Source organism: Chiloscyllium plagiosum, chromosome 16 (genome assembly GCF_004010195.1).
Source record: "Chiloscyllium plagiosum isolate BGI_BamShark_2017 chromosome 16, ASM401019v2, whole genome shotgun sequence".
Classification (NCBI taxonomy): Eukaryota; Metazoa; Chordata; class Chondrichthyes; order Orectolobiformes; family Hemiscylliidae; genus Chiloscyllium; species Chiloscyllium plagiosum.
This window is the reverse complement of record NC_057725.1, coordinates 51,628,698-51,644,696: the sequence shown is the minus strand read 5'-3', so window position 1 is coordinate 51,644,696 and position 15,999 is coordinate 51,628,698. Positions and strand designations below refer to the sequence as shown.

Sequence of the window (15,999 nt, the reverse complement as noted above, 5' to 3'; positions counted from 1 at the left end):
GTCTTGATCTAGAGCCCTCGGCAGAACTGATAATGAACATTAGTCGCTGCCGTCGTCTGATTGTAGTGCTATCCAAATCATACCTGGAACAGGACTGGTGCAGGCTGAACTTTAGGTATTTTCTACACTATTGAGCTGAGAAAAAATCTAAGGATAGTGGAGAGTGATGTATTCAAATAGCCATGGGGAAATTTGTGTAAGGAACATCAAAATATAAATGAGTCATTTGTTGTGTTCTGGATCTCTTAAAACTGTGTGTAAAGCATATAGATGACTATTTTAGGTGGAACTAAGACTGAATTGGTTAGTGTCAAGAGTGTGGCACTGGAAAAGCACAGCAGGTCAGGCAACATCCGAGGAGCAGGAGAATTGACATTTTGGGCATAAGCCCTTCATCGGGAATGAGGCTTGTGGGCCGGGAGCTGAGATTAATGAAAGGGAGGTGGGACTAGAGGGAAAGTCGCTGAGAATGCAATAGGCAGATGAAAGTGGGGGAGAAGTGATACGCTGGAGAGTAGGGTGGAGCGAATTGATGGCAAAGACAATGGACAGGTCAAGAAGGCGGTGCCGAGGTGGATACTTGGGTCTGGGATAAAGTGGGGGAGAGGAGGAATTGGAAACTGGTGTAATCCACATTACTCCCGTCTGGTTGCAGAGTACCAAGGCGGAAGATGAGCCATTCATCCTGCAGACGCAGGTGGTTAGCGTTTGATGATGGAGGGTGCCCCAGTACTGCATGTCCTTGGTGGAGTGGGAGGGGGAGTAGAAGTCTTCAGCCACTGGGTGGTGGCGTTGGTTGCTGTGGATGTCCCAGAGATGTTCTCTGAAATGGTCTGCAAGTTGGCATCTGTCTCCCTGATGTAGAGGACACCACATTAGGTGCAATGGATACAGTAGATGACATTGGTGGAAGTGCAGTAAATTTATGTCAAATGTGGAAGTATCCTTTGGGGCCTTCGGATGTGAGGGGGAGGGGCGCGTGAATCTGACAAAGGAGTCACAAAGGCAATGGTCTGTCCAAAATGCTGATAGGGGTGGGAAGGAAAATATATCCTTTGTGGTGGGGTCTATTTGTAGGTGGCAGAAGATGATGCAATATAAACGAAGGTTGGTGGGATGGAAGGTGAGGTCCAGAGGGGTTCTGTCCTTGTTGTTTTGAATTGGTTAGTGTATGTGTTTTTTTTTAATTCAAGGGATGGGGGTGTCGCTGATATTTATTGCCTAGAGGGCAATTAAGCGTCAACTACATTGGGGTGGCACAGTGGTTAGCACTGCTGCCTCACAGCGCCAGAGACCCGGGTTCAATTCCCGCCTCAGGTGACTGACTGACTGTGTGGAGTTTACACATTCTCCCCATGTCTGCGTGGGTTTCCTCCAGGTGCTCCGGTCTCCTCCCACAGTCCAAAAATGTGCAGGTTAGGTGAATTGGCCATGCTAAATTGCCCGTAGTGTTAGTTAAAGGGGTAAATGTAGGGGAATGAGTCTGGGTGGGTTGCGCTTCGGCGGGTCGGTGTGGACTTATTGGGCCGAAGGGTCTGTTTCCACACTATAAGTAATCTAATCTAATCTAAACAGATGTCAATTCTAATCTAATCTACATTGCTGTGGGTCTGGAGTTGCATGTAGGCCAAACCAGGTGGAGACATTAGTAAATCAGAGAGGTTTTTCCTGACAGTTGACAACAATTTCATTGTCATCTTAATTCCTGATTTTTATTGAATTCAAATTCCACCATCTGCCATGGCAGGATTTGAACCCTAATCCCATATCATTAGCTGAGTCTGTGTTTTAATAGTCTAGAGATAATACCACTAGATCATTGTCTGTCTTCATGATGTGTCATAGGAGCTGTTCATTATTTTGACAAGTGACTTGTCTTTTTCAGGGAAGCACTATGGCAACTACTGGATCTCTCCAGAAGACCCATCTTCATTATGTTTGAAAGTCAGTACAGGGAACTATCTCACCCAGCTATTCAACTTCTCAAATCACAGAGGAAAAGTTTTACTCTCCTGCTGTGGACTTCCACATCAATGGTATGTTAGCTGAACTCATAAGCCAAATGTCACTGATATCAGGCCAAATTGAACAGCTTTGAAACTTCTATACTGTGCACCTAGCAACCTAAATTAGAAACCTTAAACACTAGCACACAAAAAGAGACAGATTGTGAATATACTTTTCTTTGGTGTTCTAGTCAATGGCGGATAAATTATTCAAGTTGAAACTGAAAAATAGAGATGAGGAATAGCGATAACAGTGAGTGTTCAATGCTCACACCAACTGAGATTATTATGAAGGACTCTCCTTCTCAACCTCTCCCCTCACTTGAGGCATGGTGGCCCTTACATTATCAGTCATCTTCCTCCAATGAGAGAGCAGCCCAATGATCTCATAGGACTTGCTGGAAGTGCCAATTTTGGATCAGGAACAGGGGCTGAATAAAATTAACATAGGTAAAACATTGGTACTGAGAAAATTAATGGAATTAAGAGTGACAAATCTTTGGGACCTGACTGTTTCCATATGAGAACGTTAAAGTGGGGAAGCACATTGTTGACACTCTGACTATAATCTTAGAGATCCCTAGATAGGGGAGTCATCCCTCTGGATTATAAAAATTGAAAAAGTGTCACTACACTTTTTAGAAAGGGTGAAAGAGGAAAATCGGGTAATTATAGACTAGTTAGCCGAACATTTGTAGATGGGAAAATTGTTGGAATCTATAAACGAGGATGGGCTAATTCAGCAAAATTTTCAGTTCATCAGGGAGAGCCAGCATGCCTGATTAAACTTCACTGAATCTTTTGAAGAGGTGACTACAGTAGTGGACAGGGGACTGTTCGTAGACGTTTATGTGGATTTATAGAAGGCATTTGATAAAATCCCACAAAGCAGAATGTTAAGTAAGGGACAAGCCCATAGAATTGAGGGAAAAATACTGACATGGCTGGAAAATTGAGTGGCTGGCAGTTTAAAAGTAGGGATAATGGGTATGTACTCAAATTGGCAGAATGTGACTGGTGGTGTTCTTCTGTGTTAGGGCCCCAATTGTTCATACTATTTATTAACAATTTGGGTAATGGCATAGAAAGTCATATATTCATGTTTGCAGATGACACAAAATTAGACTGCACTGTAGACAGTATAGATAGCATAAAATTACAAAGGGATATTGATAGACTAAGTGAATAGGCAAACGTGTGGCACATGTGGGGTTCAATGCAAGCACATGTGAGTTTATCCATTTTGGATTGAAAGATATATCAGGGTATTTTCTAGATGGCTGTTTTCTATTTAACTTTCTAGAAGTTAAATACCATGAATATCCAAAGGGACTTGGTTCAGATGTGTAGCATGAACATGTGCAGAAAATAATCAAGAAAACTAATGGAATGGTGGCCTTTGTATTGCCAATTTTCTAGATATAGACAAGCAGAGGTTATGCAGGTTAAACCCCACTTGGAGTACTGTGAGCAGCCAGCACACATCAGAACGGACGTATTAGCCTTGGAGGTAGCACAATGTAAGTTTTATAAGCATGATACATGGACTACATGGGTTAAATTATGAGGAGAGACTATACAAATTAGATCTTTTTTCTCTAAACCTAGAAGGTTAAGACTGATTTGATTAGTCTTCACGAAGTAAAGCTGAGTCCAGGAAAAGATCAGCCGTAATCTTATCAAATGGTGCAGCAGGCTTAATGGGCCAGATGACCTACTCCTCCTCTTTCTTATGCTCTTGTGATATTCACTGGAAAAGACAGAGTAGATTAAGGATTCTAGAATTAGGAGGCATAGTCTAAGAATTAAGGCCAGACAGACCAGGAGGAATGTTTAGAAACATTTCTACACACAAAAGTGGTGTATTTTGGAGCTGCCTACCACAAACAGCAGTGGATGCAGGATCAGTTGTTTATTTTAAATCTGAGACAGATAAATTTTTGTTTAACAAAAATATGAATGAATGAATTAAAGACAGATACATTGAGTTAGGCCACAGATCAGCCATGATTTAATTGAGTGATGGAACAAGCAGAAGGGATTGAATGGCCTACTACTGTTTCGATGCTCCTATGATTATGGTGACTCTACACAGTCAAAATGTGACATTCTGACATGAGAGCGCAGAATGTCCCTCATGTATGCATCCCCGTCAAGTCAGAAGACCAATTCAAACTCGATGAGGAGCAGAACCACACATTCCTGAAGATGAGCAAACTTGTTACTTGATGAACAACTTAAAAACACTGAACTGGCACCCAAACAATAACCACACAGTGGGCAGCATAAAGGAAAAAATTTTGTGAATTTGTCAGAAATACACAGCAATAATTGAGGGAGATTTTTATCTTCAGAAAAGTCAGTGATAAAGTTGCCTTGATGAGGAGCTCATCAAATGTTTACAAATAGTTTCTTTGAACAGTAAGGTTGGGAGTCAACCAGAGAACAGGCCATACTAGACATGGTATTGTGCAGTGCGATAGGATTAATTATCTCATTGTGAAGGTACTTTTAGGCAGCAGCAACCATAATAAGAATTAATTTTGGATTCAGTTTGAGGGAGAGACAAGTCGGTCCAAGATTATTCTTTTAAACTTAGTTAAGGGAAATTAAGAGGGCAGGAAAGCAGAGCTGGCTGAAGTGAATTGATAAATTAGGTGAAAGAATAAGTCAGTAGATTTGGAGTGGCAGACATAAAGTGACTATTTCAGAATATACAGTATAGGTACATACAAACGAGTAAGAAAAATTCCTCGGACCCACCACCTGAGGCTAACTAGAAACATCAAAGATAGTGCCAAACTAAAAGTAAGTAATTGTGCAAAGTTGAAGATTAGATGTTTGATTTAGACAAAAATGGCAAAGAATAACCCAAGAAATTAATAAAGAAGGAAAAATTTGAGTGAGAAAAAGTTAACCAGAAACATAAAACAAATAGTAAGAGTTTCTGTGAATATTTGAAGAACAGTTCACAAAATGAGTTTTGGTTCCGTAAAAAGTGAAACTAGAGAATTTATCATGGGAGGGTAAAATGTAAATAGCAGATGAATCAAAGAATTATTTTGCATTGGTTTTCACTATAGAAGATACAAGCAAAATCCCAGAAGCAGGAATTAAATCAGAAAATTGAAGGGATGGAAGAAATGAGGAAAATCACAATCGCCAGAGAAGTAGAACTGAGTAAATTGTTGAAACCATGGGCTAACAGGACTCTGGAACCTAATGGAATAGATCCTGGGGTCTTAAAAGAAGCACCTAATAAAATAGTTGATGCACTAGTTTTAATTTTCCAATTAATGATCCCATTAAGTTGGAAAGTAGCAAATGTAATTATTCAAAAAGGAAGGGAGGCAGAAAGCAGGAAATAAAAGATAGATTTTAAGCTAATCAATCATAGGGAAACTGTTATAAAAATTTCTTAAATAATTTTTGAAGGGTACTGAGATAAAATCAAGGCAATCAGGCAGAATCAGTCTGGCTTGTAAAAGGGAAATTGTGTTTGACCAATCTGATGGAGGAGGTTACACATGCTGTGAATAAAGAGGAATCGACGGATGACCTGTACTCAGATTTCCAGAAGTCTTTTGATCGGTGCCACAAGAGGTCATTTTGAAAGTTTAAAAACTTATGATGTGGTGACCTAGTAATACTGTAGTGGATAATAGCCAATAGCGACAGGCAAAAATGGGTTTGTTCCAGGTTGGCAAGATGTAATGAGGAATATGCCACAGGGATCAATGCTGGGCCCTAAACTGTTTACAGTTTATCTCAGATGAAGGGACAGAGGTATAGTTGCCAAGTTTGCTGATAACACAAAAAGAGGTAAGGAAGTAAATTATAAAGAAAACATAAGGAAGCCAAAAAAAGTTATAGATAGTTAAATAAGTAGCCAAAGATCTAGCCAATGCAGTATGATATTGAAAAACTTGAATTTGTCTGTTTTAGCAGGAAGAAGTATTATTTAAATGTTGATATATTACAGAACTCTGGGATGCAGGCGGTTCTGGGTGCTGTTATGGATGAATTCCAAAAGGTAGTGAAGGTACTTGCAGGTGCAGCAAGTAATTAGGGAGGTGAAAGAATGTTGTCATTTATCATGAGCAGAATCCAATACAGAAGTAGGGATGTTAAATTTCAGTCATGTAGGGCATACGAAGCTAAATCTGGCTGTATTGGCCAACTTATTTAAGTAAGCATGTAAATGCACTTGGAAGCAGAGAAGGTTTACCAGACTAATACTGGATTGAGAAGGTTATCTTATGAGGAAAGGTTGGACAGGGTAGGCTTGTAACCACTGGAGTTTAGACTAAACATATAAGATCCTGGAGGGCCTTTACATAGGAAATGTGTAGAGGATGTTTCCACGTAGGTGAGAAACTAAAACAAAGGGTCATTGTTTAATACAGGGAGAAGGAAGAAGAAACTCTTTGAGGGACATAATTCATAAGAACATACACAAATAAGCCATTCCGCCCCTCAAACCTGAGAATTACATTTTATTTTGCTCAAAAACTGTACAAATCCATGTGTAATTCTGTAAATCCCACTTTAGAAATAGAATCAGTCTGACTTAACATTGGGACACTGTCTTTAACTTCACATCTTTAATGCATTATCTGAACTGAGATGGCAACAATTGTTAACAGCTATTTTGAGAATGTAAGTTTAAAAAAGTTCTGTAATTTACATATGAAGGAACCGAAACTAACATGATCATTCTATAAGAGGAAAGGCTCAAGCTAAATTTGTATAACATCACATTCCATAACCCTGCAATCCTGTTGCTATAAATTCTATGTCGTATGATTGCGCTCCACAACCACCTGAAGAAGAAGCAGCGCTTTGAAAGCTAATGATTCCAAATAAACCTGTTGGACTATAACCTGATGTTGCGATTTCTAACTCTGTTTAATTATTTTAAGCATTTTTAAATATCCTGTTTATTTCTTCCTTAATAAAGACTATAGTTTTCTGCATTCTGTCTTTCTCCCTTCTCGAAGTTTGGCAGTCTTCCAATCAGCTAGGTCCCTCCCAGAATCTAGTGAATTCTGGAATATTTCAAGAACCTCGATTATCCAAAGGATATGGGTAGGGAGTATTCAGTAAATGCCCGAACGGGACCTTGTGATCTTGTTCGGATCATCTGAAATTCAGTTAATCAAATGCCGGATAATAGAGGTTTCTCTGTACTTTCACTATCTTTGCAGCCACTAAACGAGCACTGAATTGAATCAGTCTAGGTATTCTGCCAAAGCCCAGGTGAATTTGGAATTCTGTTCTTGAAAAGGTAGTGAAGCAGAGTCCTTGAATATTTTTAAGGCAGAACTGGATAGATTCCTGTTAGGTAAAGGGCTGAAAGGTTATCAGGGACAGTCAGGAATGCAAATTTAAGATTACAGTCAGATAATCCATGATCTTACTGGATGATGGAGCAGGCTGAAGGGTGGAATGGCCTAATCCTGCTCATAATTCATATGTGCGGATGTAATGATATGACATAATAACGACAATGACATAGTTCTTTTCACAAAATTAGAAAATACCAAGAGACGCTCACAGGGTCAAAGAAAATTTAACACACAGCCACATAAAGCAGATGCTCAAAAGCTTGGTCAAATTGTTGGTTTTAGGTACACCTTAAAAAAGGAAAGAGCAGAATAGGTGAAGAGGCATTGAGAGGCAATTCCAAAGTTTAGGCCGATTTAGCCAAAGGTTTTGGCACGAATAGTGGAGCAATTAAAATTGAAGATTCCCAACAGGACTGAATTGGATGAGCACAGTAACCTTGAGTCTTGGGGCTTGAGGTAGTTATAGAGAAAGGGAAGAAGGGCCAAAGACATGGAAGGATGTGTAAAAATGGATGAGATTTTTAAAATTTGAATCATTGCTGGACTAGGAACTAGTATAGGTTAATGAACACAGGAACAGGATTTGTTGTTAATTAGGATATGGGCAGCTGGATTTTGAAATTAAAAGCATTGGCGAGAGCACAGCACAAACAGATTTCAATATCAGAATAAAGAATGATGGCACAGGAGAAGGAGCTGATTGTTGAGCAGCTGGTGATTAATAAAACTTTGCTTGCTATTTTCCAGTTTCCAGTATTATAAATAATCTATAAGCTCATTTCAAAGCAGCTCACCTGTGTGGAATGCTCATCCTGTGAAATAGGGCAAGTTACGGTCACTGTTGAGCAGCTGGTGATTAATAAAACTTTACTTGCTATTTTCCAGTTTCCAGTGTATTATAAATAATCTATAAGCTCATTTCAAAGCAGCTCACCTGTGTGGAATGCTCATCCTGTGAAATAGGGCAAGTTACGGTCACAACACATTTTCTAAATGACTGCAATTGCAAGATGTATTACCAGCTGCAGCAAATGGAGTGCTGGGCTTGAGATCTTGAGCCATGTCTAGAGTCACTGGTTTATCCACAAAATTGAAAACATGTTTAGGGAAGTGGAGCATGCAAGCAGAGAGGAAATGAGTGACTATCCAATGGTCTCGGAGGACCAGTAAGTGCAGGAATCTCCTGTATCCATCTCATTTACTAACTGATGTTTACTAACGGATATTGATAAGGGCAGTGGTTCCTCAATGGAATGCAGATATTACCAAGGTCATGGCACTATGGCTGCTTCAGCTATGAGGGGAAGAGGAAGAAAAGTGAAACAGCAATATTGGTAGCCAATTCAATAGTTGGGGAACAGAAGATATTTCTGCTGTCAATATGACTCTAGGATGGTAAGTTGACTCCTTGGTGCTGAGTCAAGGATATCAGAGTGGCTACAGGACATTTTTACGATGGTAGGTGAACAGCCAGAGGTCATGCTCACATGAGTACTCACAACATGGGTAGAAAGAAGAATGGGGTCCTGAAAGCAGATTTTAGACAGGTAAGAAAGAAACTGAAAAACATGATTTCAAAGGCAGTGATTTCAGAATTACTCCCACTACCACATGCAAGTCAGTTCAAAACGTGGTTACACCCAAATGAATGCATAGCCAAAGTGGTATAAAGGATGGTGGGCTTTAGATTTCTGAAGCATTGGGACTGGTTCTGAGACAGATGGGTTTGTAAAAGGAGAATGGGTAACACCTTAGCAGGATTGGGAAAATAACTTTGCAAGGTGATTTACTAGTGTTATGGGGGAGGACTGAAACTAGTTGGTAGGGGGATGGATTCCAAGAGGAAATTCATATAAAATTGGAGAGCAATGGATACAAAGGCCAATATTAAGTAGAATCAAGAAATGGAAAAAAATTGAATTAGCAAAGTTAAAGGTATTCCATAAATGCTGTATACATTTAGAAACAAGATAGATGAATTGACATCACAAATAGAAGTAAACATGTATAATCTAATTTGGAGATGCCAGTGTTGGACTGGGGTGTACAAAGTTAAAAATCACACAACACCAGGTTATAGTCCAACAGGTTTAATTGGAAGCACAGTAGCTTTCGGATGAAGGAGCGTCACTCCAAAAGCTAGTGTGCTTCCAATTAAACCTGTTGGACTATAACCTGGTGTTGTGTGATTTTTAACTTTGTATAATCGAACTGCATTTCCAGATATGACTACTTAATGACCAAGCTGGGAACTGAATATTCAAAGGCATTAATAAAAATGAATGCAAAAGCTTTGATAGTTTGTAAAAAGCAGAAGATTAACAAATACAAATGTAAGCAAATGGTGTCAGGACAATTTATAATGGAGAATAAGGAACTTGAAAAGAGAAACTAAACAAATTGTTGTGTCTGTCTTTAAAAGTATTTTTAAACATCCAGAAATACTGGTGACCTAAGGGACTAAGAAATTTATATTAGTGAAAAAAATTGGTACAGTTCTAACAGTTTCTCCAGAAAGTTGACAAAATCCATGGATGTGATGACCTAAGCTACTGAATGCTGGAAGAGGTGGCTGTAGTGATAATGGTGGCATTTTGGTCATCTATATTTCTTCAATTAGATGGTATCAAATGTAAACTCAATAGCTAAGGGGGTAGAGAGAAAATGTGAAACTACTGGCCTGTTAACCTGATGTTAGTAGGAAAAGAAATTATTGAATCTATTTTGAAGGACAGGATAGTATATCTGAGCCAAATCTACATGGAATTATGAAAGAAATCAGTTTGACAAATATGTTGGAGTTTTTTGAGGATGTAACGAGCAGAATAGATAAGGGGAAAACAAGTGAATATAGTGTATTTGGATTACCAGATGAGGTCCAACATTGGATTGGGAGTAACATATGGCATAAATTGAGAATTGGTCAACAGACTTAAACCGAGATTCAGAATAAATGGGTCATCCTCAGGTTGGCAGGCTGTGATCAATGTTCGGACTCCAAACACTCAATCTATTATCGATGTTTTGGAAAATGGGGCCAAATGTAATATTTCCAACACTGATTAATGTCACAAACTTAGGGATGAGAGTTGTAAGTAGGAAACAAAGTGGATTTAAGGCAGATAAACTGGGCAGGCAAGAATATGACAGATGGCTAATATGTGAAAAAAGTGTGGAGTTAGCCATTTTGATAGGAAAACCAGAAATTCAGTGTATCTCTCAAATGGTGAAAATTGGGAAGTTTTTATGTTCACTCATCTAGATGTTATTTTGATTACCCAGGACAAGAAAATCTAAAAACTAGGAAAAGTAGATGATTCAGCTCTTCAAGCCTGCTCTCCCAGTCAATATGATCATGACTGTTCTTCTACCTCAATTCTATATTCCCATTTTACCCTGATTTTTAAAATCTAAAACTTTATCTCTTTCCTGACAACATGCCGTGTTTGGTTTCCAGTGCCCTCTGTAGTAGAGAATTCCACAGGTTCACTACCCTTTTGAGTGAAGACATTTTTCCTCATTTCCAAAGGAACCCTTCATGAGTTACTGAAAACTAGCATGCAAGTGCAGAAAACAATTAGAAAGGCAAGTTGGCTTTTGTTGCAAGAAGATTTGAGTACAGGAATGAAGATATCTTTCTAACTGTATAGAGTCTTGTTGATGCTCCAGTTAGTATATTACGTACAGTTTCTGTCTCCTTACTTTCCTCCACCCACTGTTGTATCTCAGGCAGCAGATTGGTCATCCTGTGTTTGCCACGTAGAACCATCACAATTTTTAGGTGGGTCAAATGGCTGCTTTCTGTAAAACCCTATGACTCTTACCGTTGCAACAGGAAATCCTGCATGACGATGGTTGTATCCGATTGAGTTCTTTATTTGGGACCAAACGGGGAATTCTGAATTAGGAAACAGAGCTTATATGTTAATTATTTTCTGCCAAGAGCTGTTAGCTTTGTCTGCTAATCTGGAGCTGTTTGATACCTTCACTCCAGAATAAAGGATGGGACACATTGACACCCAACACAGTGAATGTGCACTTAAGTAAGTAAAAGTAGTACATTATGCAATGAACCCAATCTTCAGTGTCAATGTAGGCTCATTGAACCATTCAATAGAAACCTATCTAAACTAGTCTTATAAATAGAATGGCTACAAGAGAGGTGAGAGTCCAGAAATTCTGTGGCTAATTACTCACTGCCTGAGTCACCATTATCCTGTCGTCATCTACAAGGAACAAGTTACAAGTGTAATTGAGCTCAAAGAGTGTGGTGCTGGAAAAGCACAGCCGGTCAGGCAGCATCCAAAGAGCAGGAGAGTGAACGTTTCGAGCATAAGCTGTATATCAGGAATGAAGGGGTGGACCAAGGGGGCTGAGAGATAAATGGGAGGGTAGCTGGGAGTGTGATAGGTAGATGAAGGTGGGGAGAAGATGATAGGTTGGAGAGGAGGGTGGAGTGGATAGGGTGAAAGATGTTTGTGAAGTTGATGAACTGTTCAACCTTCCTCCAAGGACCCAAAGGATCCTTCCACATCTGACAGAGATTTACCTATACTTCCACACATGTCATCTACTGTGTCCATTGCTCTCTATGTGGTCTCCTCTACACTGGGGACACAGGATGCCAACTTGTGGCATGTCCTAGAGAACATCCCTGGAACACATGCACTAAACAACCCCAACTATGGCCCAACGCTTTAATTCCCACTCTGCCAAGGACATGCAAGTCTTGGGCCTCCTCCACTGCCAAACTCGAGCCACCTGACACCTGGAGGAAGACAGCCTCATCTTCCACCTTAGGACCCTCCAACCACAAAGGATCAATGTGGATTTCACCAGTTTCCCCAATAGTAGCCCCCCCATCCCCAGTCACCTTATCCCAGATCCAACCTTACAACTCGGCACTGCCCTCTTGAACTATCCTCCCTGTCCATCTTCCTTCCCACTTATCCGTTCCATCCTCCTCTCTGATCTATCACCTTCTCCCCCACCTTCATGATGAAAAGCTTATGCTCAAAACGTCGATTCTCTTGCTTCTTGGATGCTGCCTGACTGTGCTTTTCCAGTACCACATCCTTCAACCCTGATCTCCAACATTCGCAGTCCTCACTTTCTCCCTGTAATTGAGTGTGGTGCCGACAACATCCAGGACAAGGCAGACCATTTTATTTGAATGCCGTCAATCCACTTAAACATTAATTCACTCCACCATCACCACACCATGCCAACAGTGTGTACTGAACAAGACAGAGATCCTTAGACTGTATTCCCTGGTTCCAGACTCCCCAACAAAGGAACACATCCTCCTTGTTAAGTCTGCACAGTCCTGCTAGAATTTTATGTTTCAATCAGATCCTGTCTCATCCTTCTAAACTGTAGTAAATACTGACCCAGTCAAGTCAGTCTCTCCTTACAGCATAGTTCTGCCTTCCCTGCTATCAGCCTAGTGAATCTCCTCTACTATCCCTCTATAGCAAGCATACCCTTTCTTAGTTAGGAAGACCAAAACTGCATACGATACTCTAGGTGTAGTCACCAAGGCCATGTAAATCTGCAGTAAGGCATCCCTCTTTCTGAACTCATATCTATTTGCAACAAAGACCAATATGCCATTTGTCTTCCTAATTGCTTAATGCAAATGCCTGTCTACTTACATAGTCACTAATATTCCTGTGTACTTCCCAATATTATCACATTTAAATAATAATTTTCATTTCTGCTTTTCACATCAAAATGCACATTCATATTTAGCCACTTGGTATTGCATCTGCCATTTGTTTCCCCGTTCATTCAACTTCTCTAAATCACCTTTAACTCCTCGAATCTTCTTCACAACTACCATTCCCTCTAATTTTCGTCCCAGCTGCATGCGCTTGCAAGGTCCGTGCATGGCAGCAGCTTCTGGAACTGGAAGTCGATTCTGTTTTGGGTGTGCCAACACTAATTGCTGTGTACAGAATCTGTGTAGCTGCACACACATGCAGGGAGGAAGCATTGTTCACAACTCACAGACTTGCCCAGTTTTATGTTGTCAGCAAACTTGGAAATGTTGCATTTGGTCCCCTCAACAATGTCATTTGTATAAATTGTGAATAGCTGGGGCTTAGTCACTAATCCTTGCAGGACCTCACTAATCACTTCCTGCCACAGTAAAGGACCCATTTATTCCCACTCCTTCCTGTCTGTAAATGGATTCTTGATCCATGCCAATATATTATCCCCAACCCAAAGTGCTTCAACTTTGCCAATAACTTCTTCTCCAGGACTTTATCAAAACTTCATCAAATGCATCCATGAATTATCACTTATCTCTTCCATTAGTTGCATTTTCAAATCTCCAGGAGATTTGTTCAGCTTGATTTACCTTTCTTAAATCTGCACTGACTTTGTACAACCCTGTTAAAGATTCTAACATTTTCCCTGCTAATGACATTGTTAACTGATCTGCAAAATACTCTAAAATTGGATGCTAAAATAGAATTAATCTGTTGAATCAAAAAATTTGAGAACTGTTGACTGAAGATAGGGTTGGAGTGTATGAAATTACTATATGTGGACCTGTATGTCAAAAAAAGTTGAACGTCTGGACTTTCATTCCTATTTTCACCTTGCATTCATGTGGCACTTGTTTAACAGACACCTTCCTCTGAATTCTGGAAACAATTACGATTGCTCTTACCTCGGAAAATTTCTCACCGAAGTGTTATGGCAGATCCCCAGACTCGACTCCAGGATGACAAGGATCCTATGCTAATCCTTAATCCAGATTACCTGGACTGCAGATCTGACCCTGATCCTGAAGGGGACTTGGGTAAGTGGAGTGACTAATTTGAATACACCTCTCTCAAATGTCACAGTAAAGTTTAAAAGAGCAAAACACAACAAGTAATTAAGTAACCTCACCATGTGTGTTATAAGCCTGTGAACTGTAAGCGTCTTAGACAGGTTGAAAGGTGGGTTTTAAAAGGAGGGGTGGGTTTTAAAAGGAGAGGTGGAGGCTATGAGCAAATTTCACAGTGCTGAACCTAAATGGGTGAAAGTAAAGAGCAAAGTGGGAGGATATGCATAAGGCCAAAGGCTGAGGAAGAGAAAATCTGATGAACAGAATGCTTTTTACGAAGATTAGAGGAAGTGGAAGGACAATGCTTGACATTATTTAAATGCAAATATGCAGACTTTAAACTTGAGGTATTGAGGGACCGGGAACCAATATAGGTTGGCAAGGATCAAGTAATAGTGAGTTGCGAGCCAATATGGGATACATTACAGGTAGCGGAATTTTGAGTGAATTAAAATTCATGGAGGGTTAAGAAAGGTAGGTTGACCAGGATGGCAATGGCACAGTTAGTCGGGTGATAAAAATGTGAACAGGTTCAGTAATATATGAATGGAGAAAGATGAAAATCACAGATGAAAATAGATATCCAATTTTTAAAATACAAGGACATTTTTCCTGGGTAGGGTAAGGCTCTCTAGTCTGAACAGTGATTTTTAATGACTTCAGACCTCCACTATATCCAAAATTCAGAAATGTTGCTAGTGATTTGGTGTGAGATTGCAGTAACCGTTGGATGCAAGAGAAGTGACTAATTGATGTTAGGTACAAACCTGTTATGAGAATGCAGTTGTAGTGTGTTTAGGAGAGGAATGCTGAATGTGCTTAATATTGGTCTATTATTTTTTCTTGTGTTAAAGTTAGATTATCTATATTTGGAGTTTGTGTTGCTTCTTCAATTACCCTCTTGTATTACCTGTTTATTTTTATGGTTCTCGCTAACTACTTGCATATTCTTTTGATTGTTAATTCCTTTTAATTGCGAATCACCAAAATTACCTTTTGCATCACCAGTTTTCAACAGGTAATTTATGGATTACTCAGCCGATATAGTTCCTTTTGAGTGAATGGATTGTTATATCTCCCTTGCCTCTTGTATTCTCCCAACTTTACTAAAAGGCTTTATCATCTTGCAGTTGAAGGAATCAAATTCAGAACATTAATTAATTTTTCTTTTTATATTTTAAATAATACTATTGCAGTTTTCAGTGTTTTCTGTTTATTTATAGCCATGATCTGACTGTCATTGATTAACTAAGTGTATTTGCAAACAAGCAAAAAATATGATTCAGTGCAGTGCTCAAGTGTGACTGAGGATTTTATAAATAATTCCAGCTAAATTTGGTATAAATGCAGCAAAGCACTTTATCTGTAAACCACACTTGCATACTCAGTATGTTCCTACTGCTGTGTATGAGAATAGAAACTGAAAGCATGTTTTTGGGGGGGAGGGAGGGAAGCATTGAAAATAGATGGTGATCACTGTATTGAGATGGTATTTTAGATTCATCTTTGGAGATTACTCAAGCTGCTCTGACTTCCTCTCTGGGCTGTAAAATGCTATTTCACTCTCTCCAGCTTTCTCATGGCCTTCAATTATTTTGATTCTATTCCCTTCCATCTCCAGGTTTCCTGGTTGGTCTGTTTTTTTTTTAAACTTGTCTCCCAATAACCTGTATTCGTTGTATTTTCCCAGCTTTCAAGCTACTGGTTAGCCTAATCACAGGCTCCAAACTCCTGCTTGTGTTTTTCTGAAATTGCCAAATTTGTGATCTCCTATTTGCTTGCCTCATTCTTTCATGCTGTATAA

At 39.6% G+C, this 15,999-nt stretch overlaps 1 protein-coding gene across 1 annotated transcript in view; it reads left to right on the top strand.

Moving 5' to 3' along the window:
* sigirr (single immunoglobulin and toll-interleukin 1 receptor (TIR) domain) overlaps positions 1–14,197 on the top strand; it is a 42,783-nt gene extending 28,586 nt beyond the window's left edge. Inside the window, exons 7-9 of the mRNA XM_043706109.1 lie at positions 13–115; positions 1,886–2,036; positions 13,991–14,197. Of these exons, the coding sequence (XP_043562044.1) occupies positions 13–115; positions 1,886–2,036; positions 13,991–14,182 (446 nt within the window). The 3' untranslated portion in view covers positions 14,183–14,197. The remainder of the gene's footprint in view (positions 1–12; positions 116–1,885; positions 2,037–13,990) is intronic.
* The last annotated feature ends 1,802 nt before the right edge of the window (positions 14,198–15,999 follow it).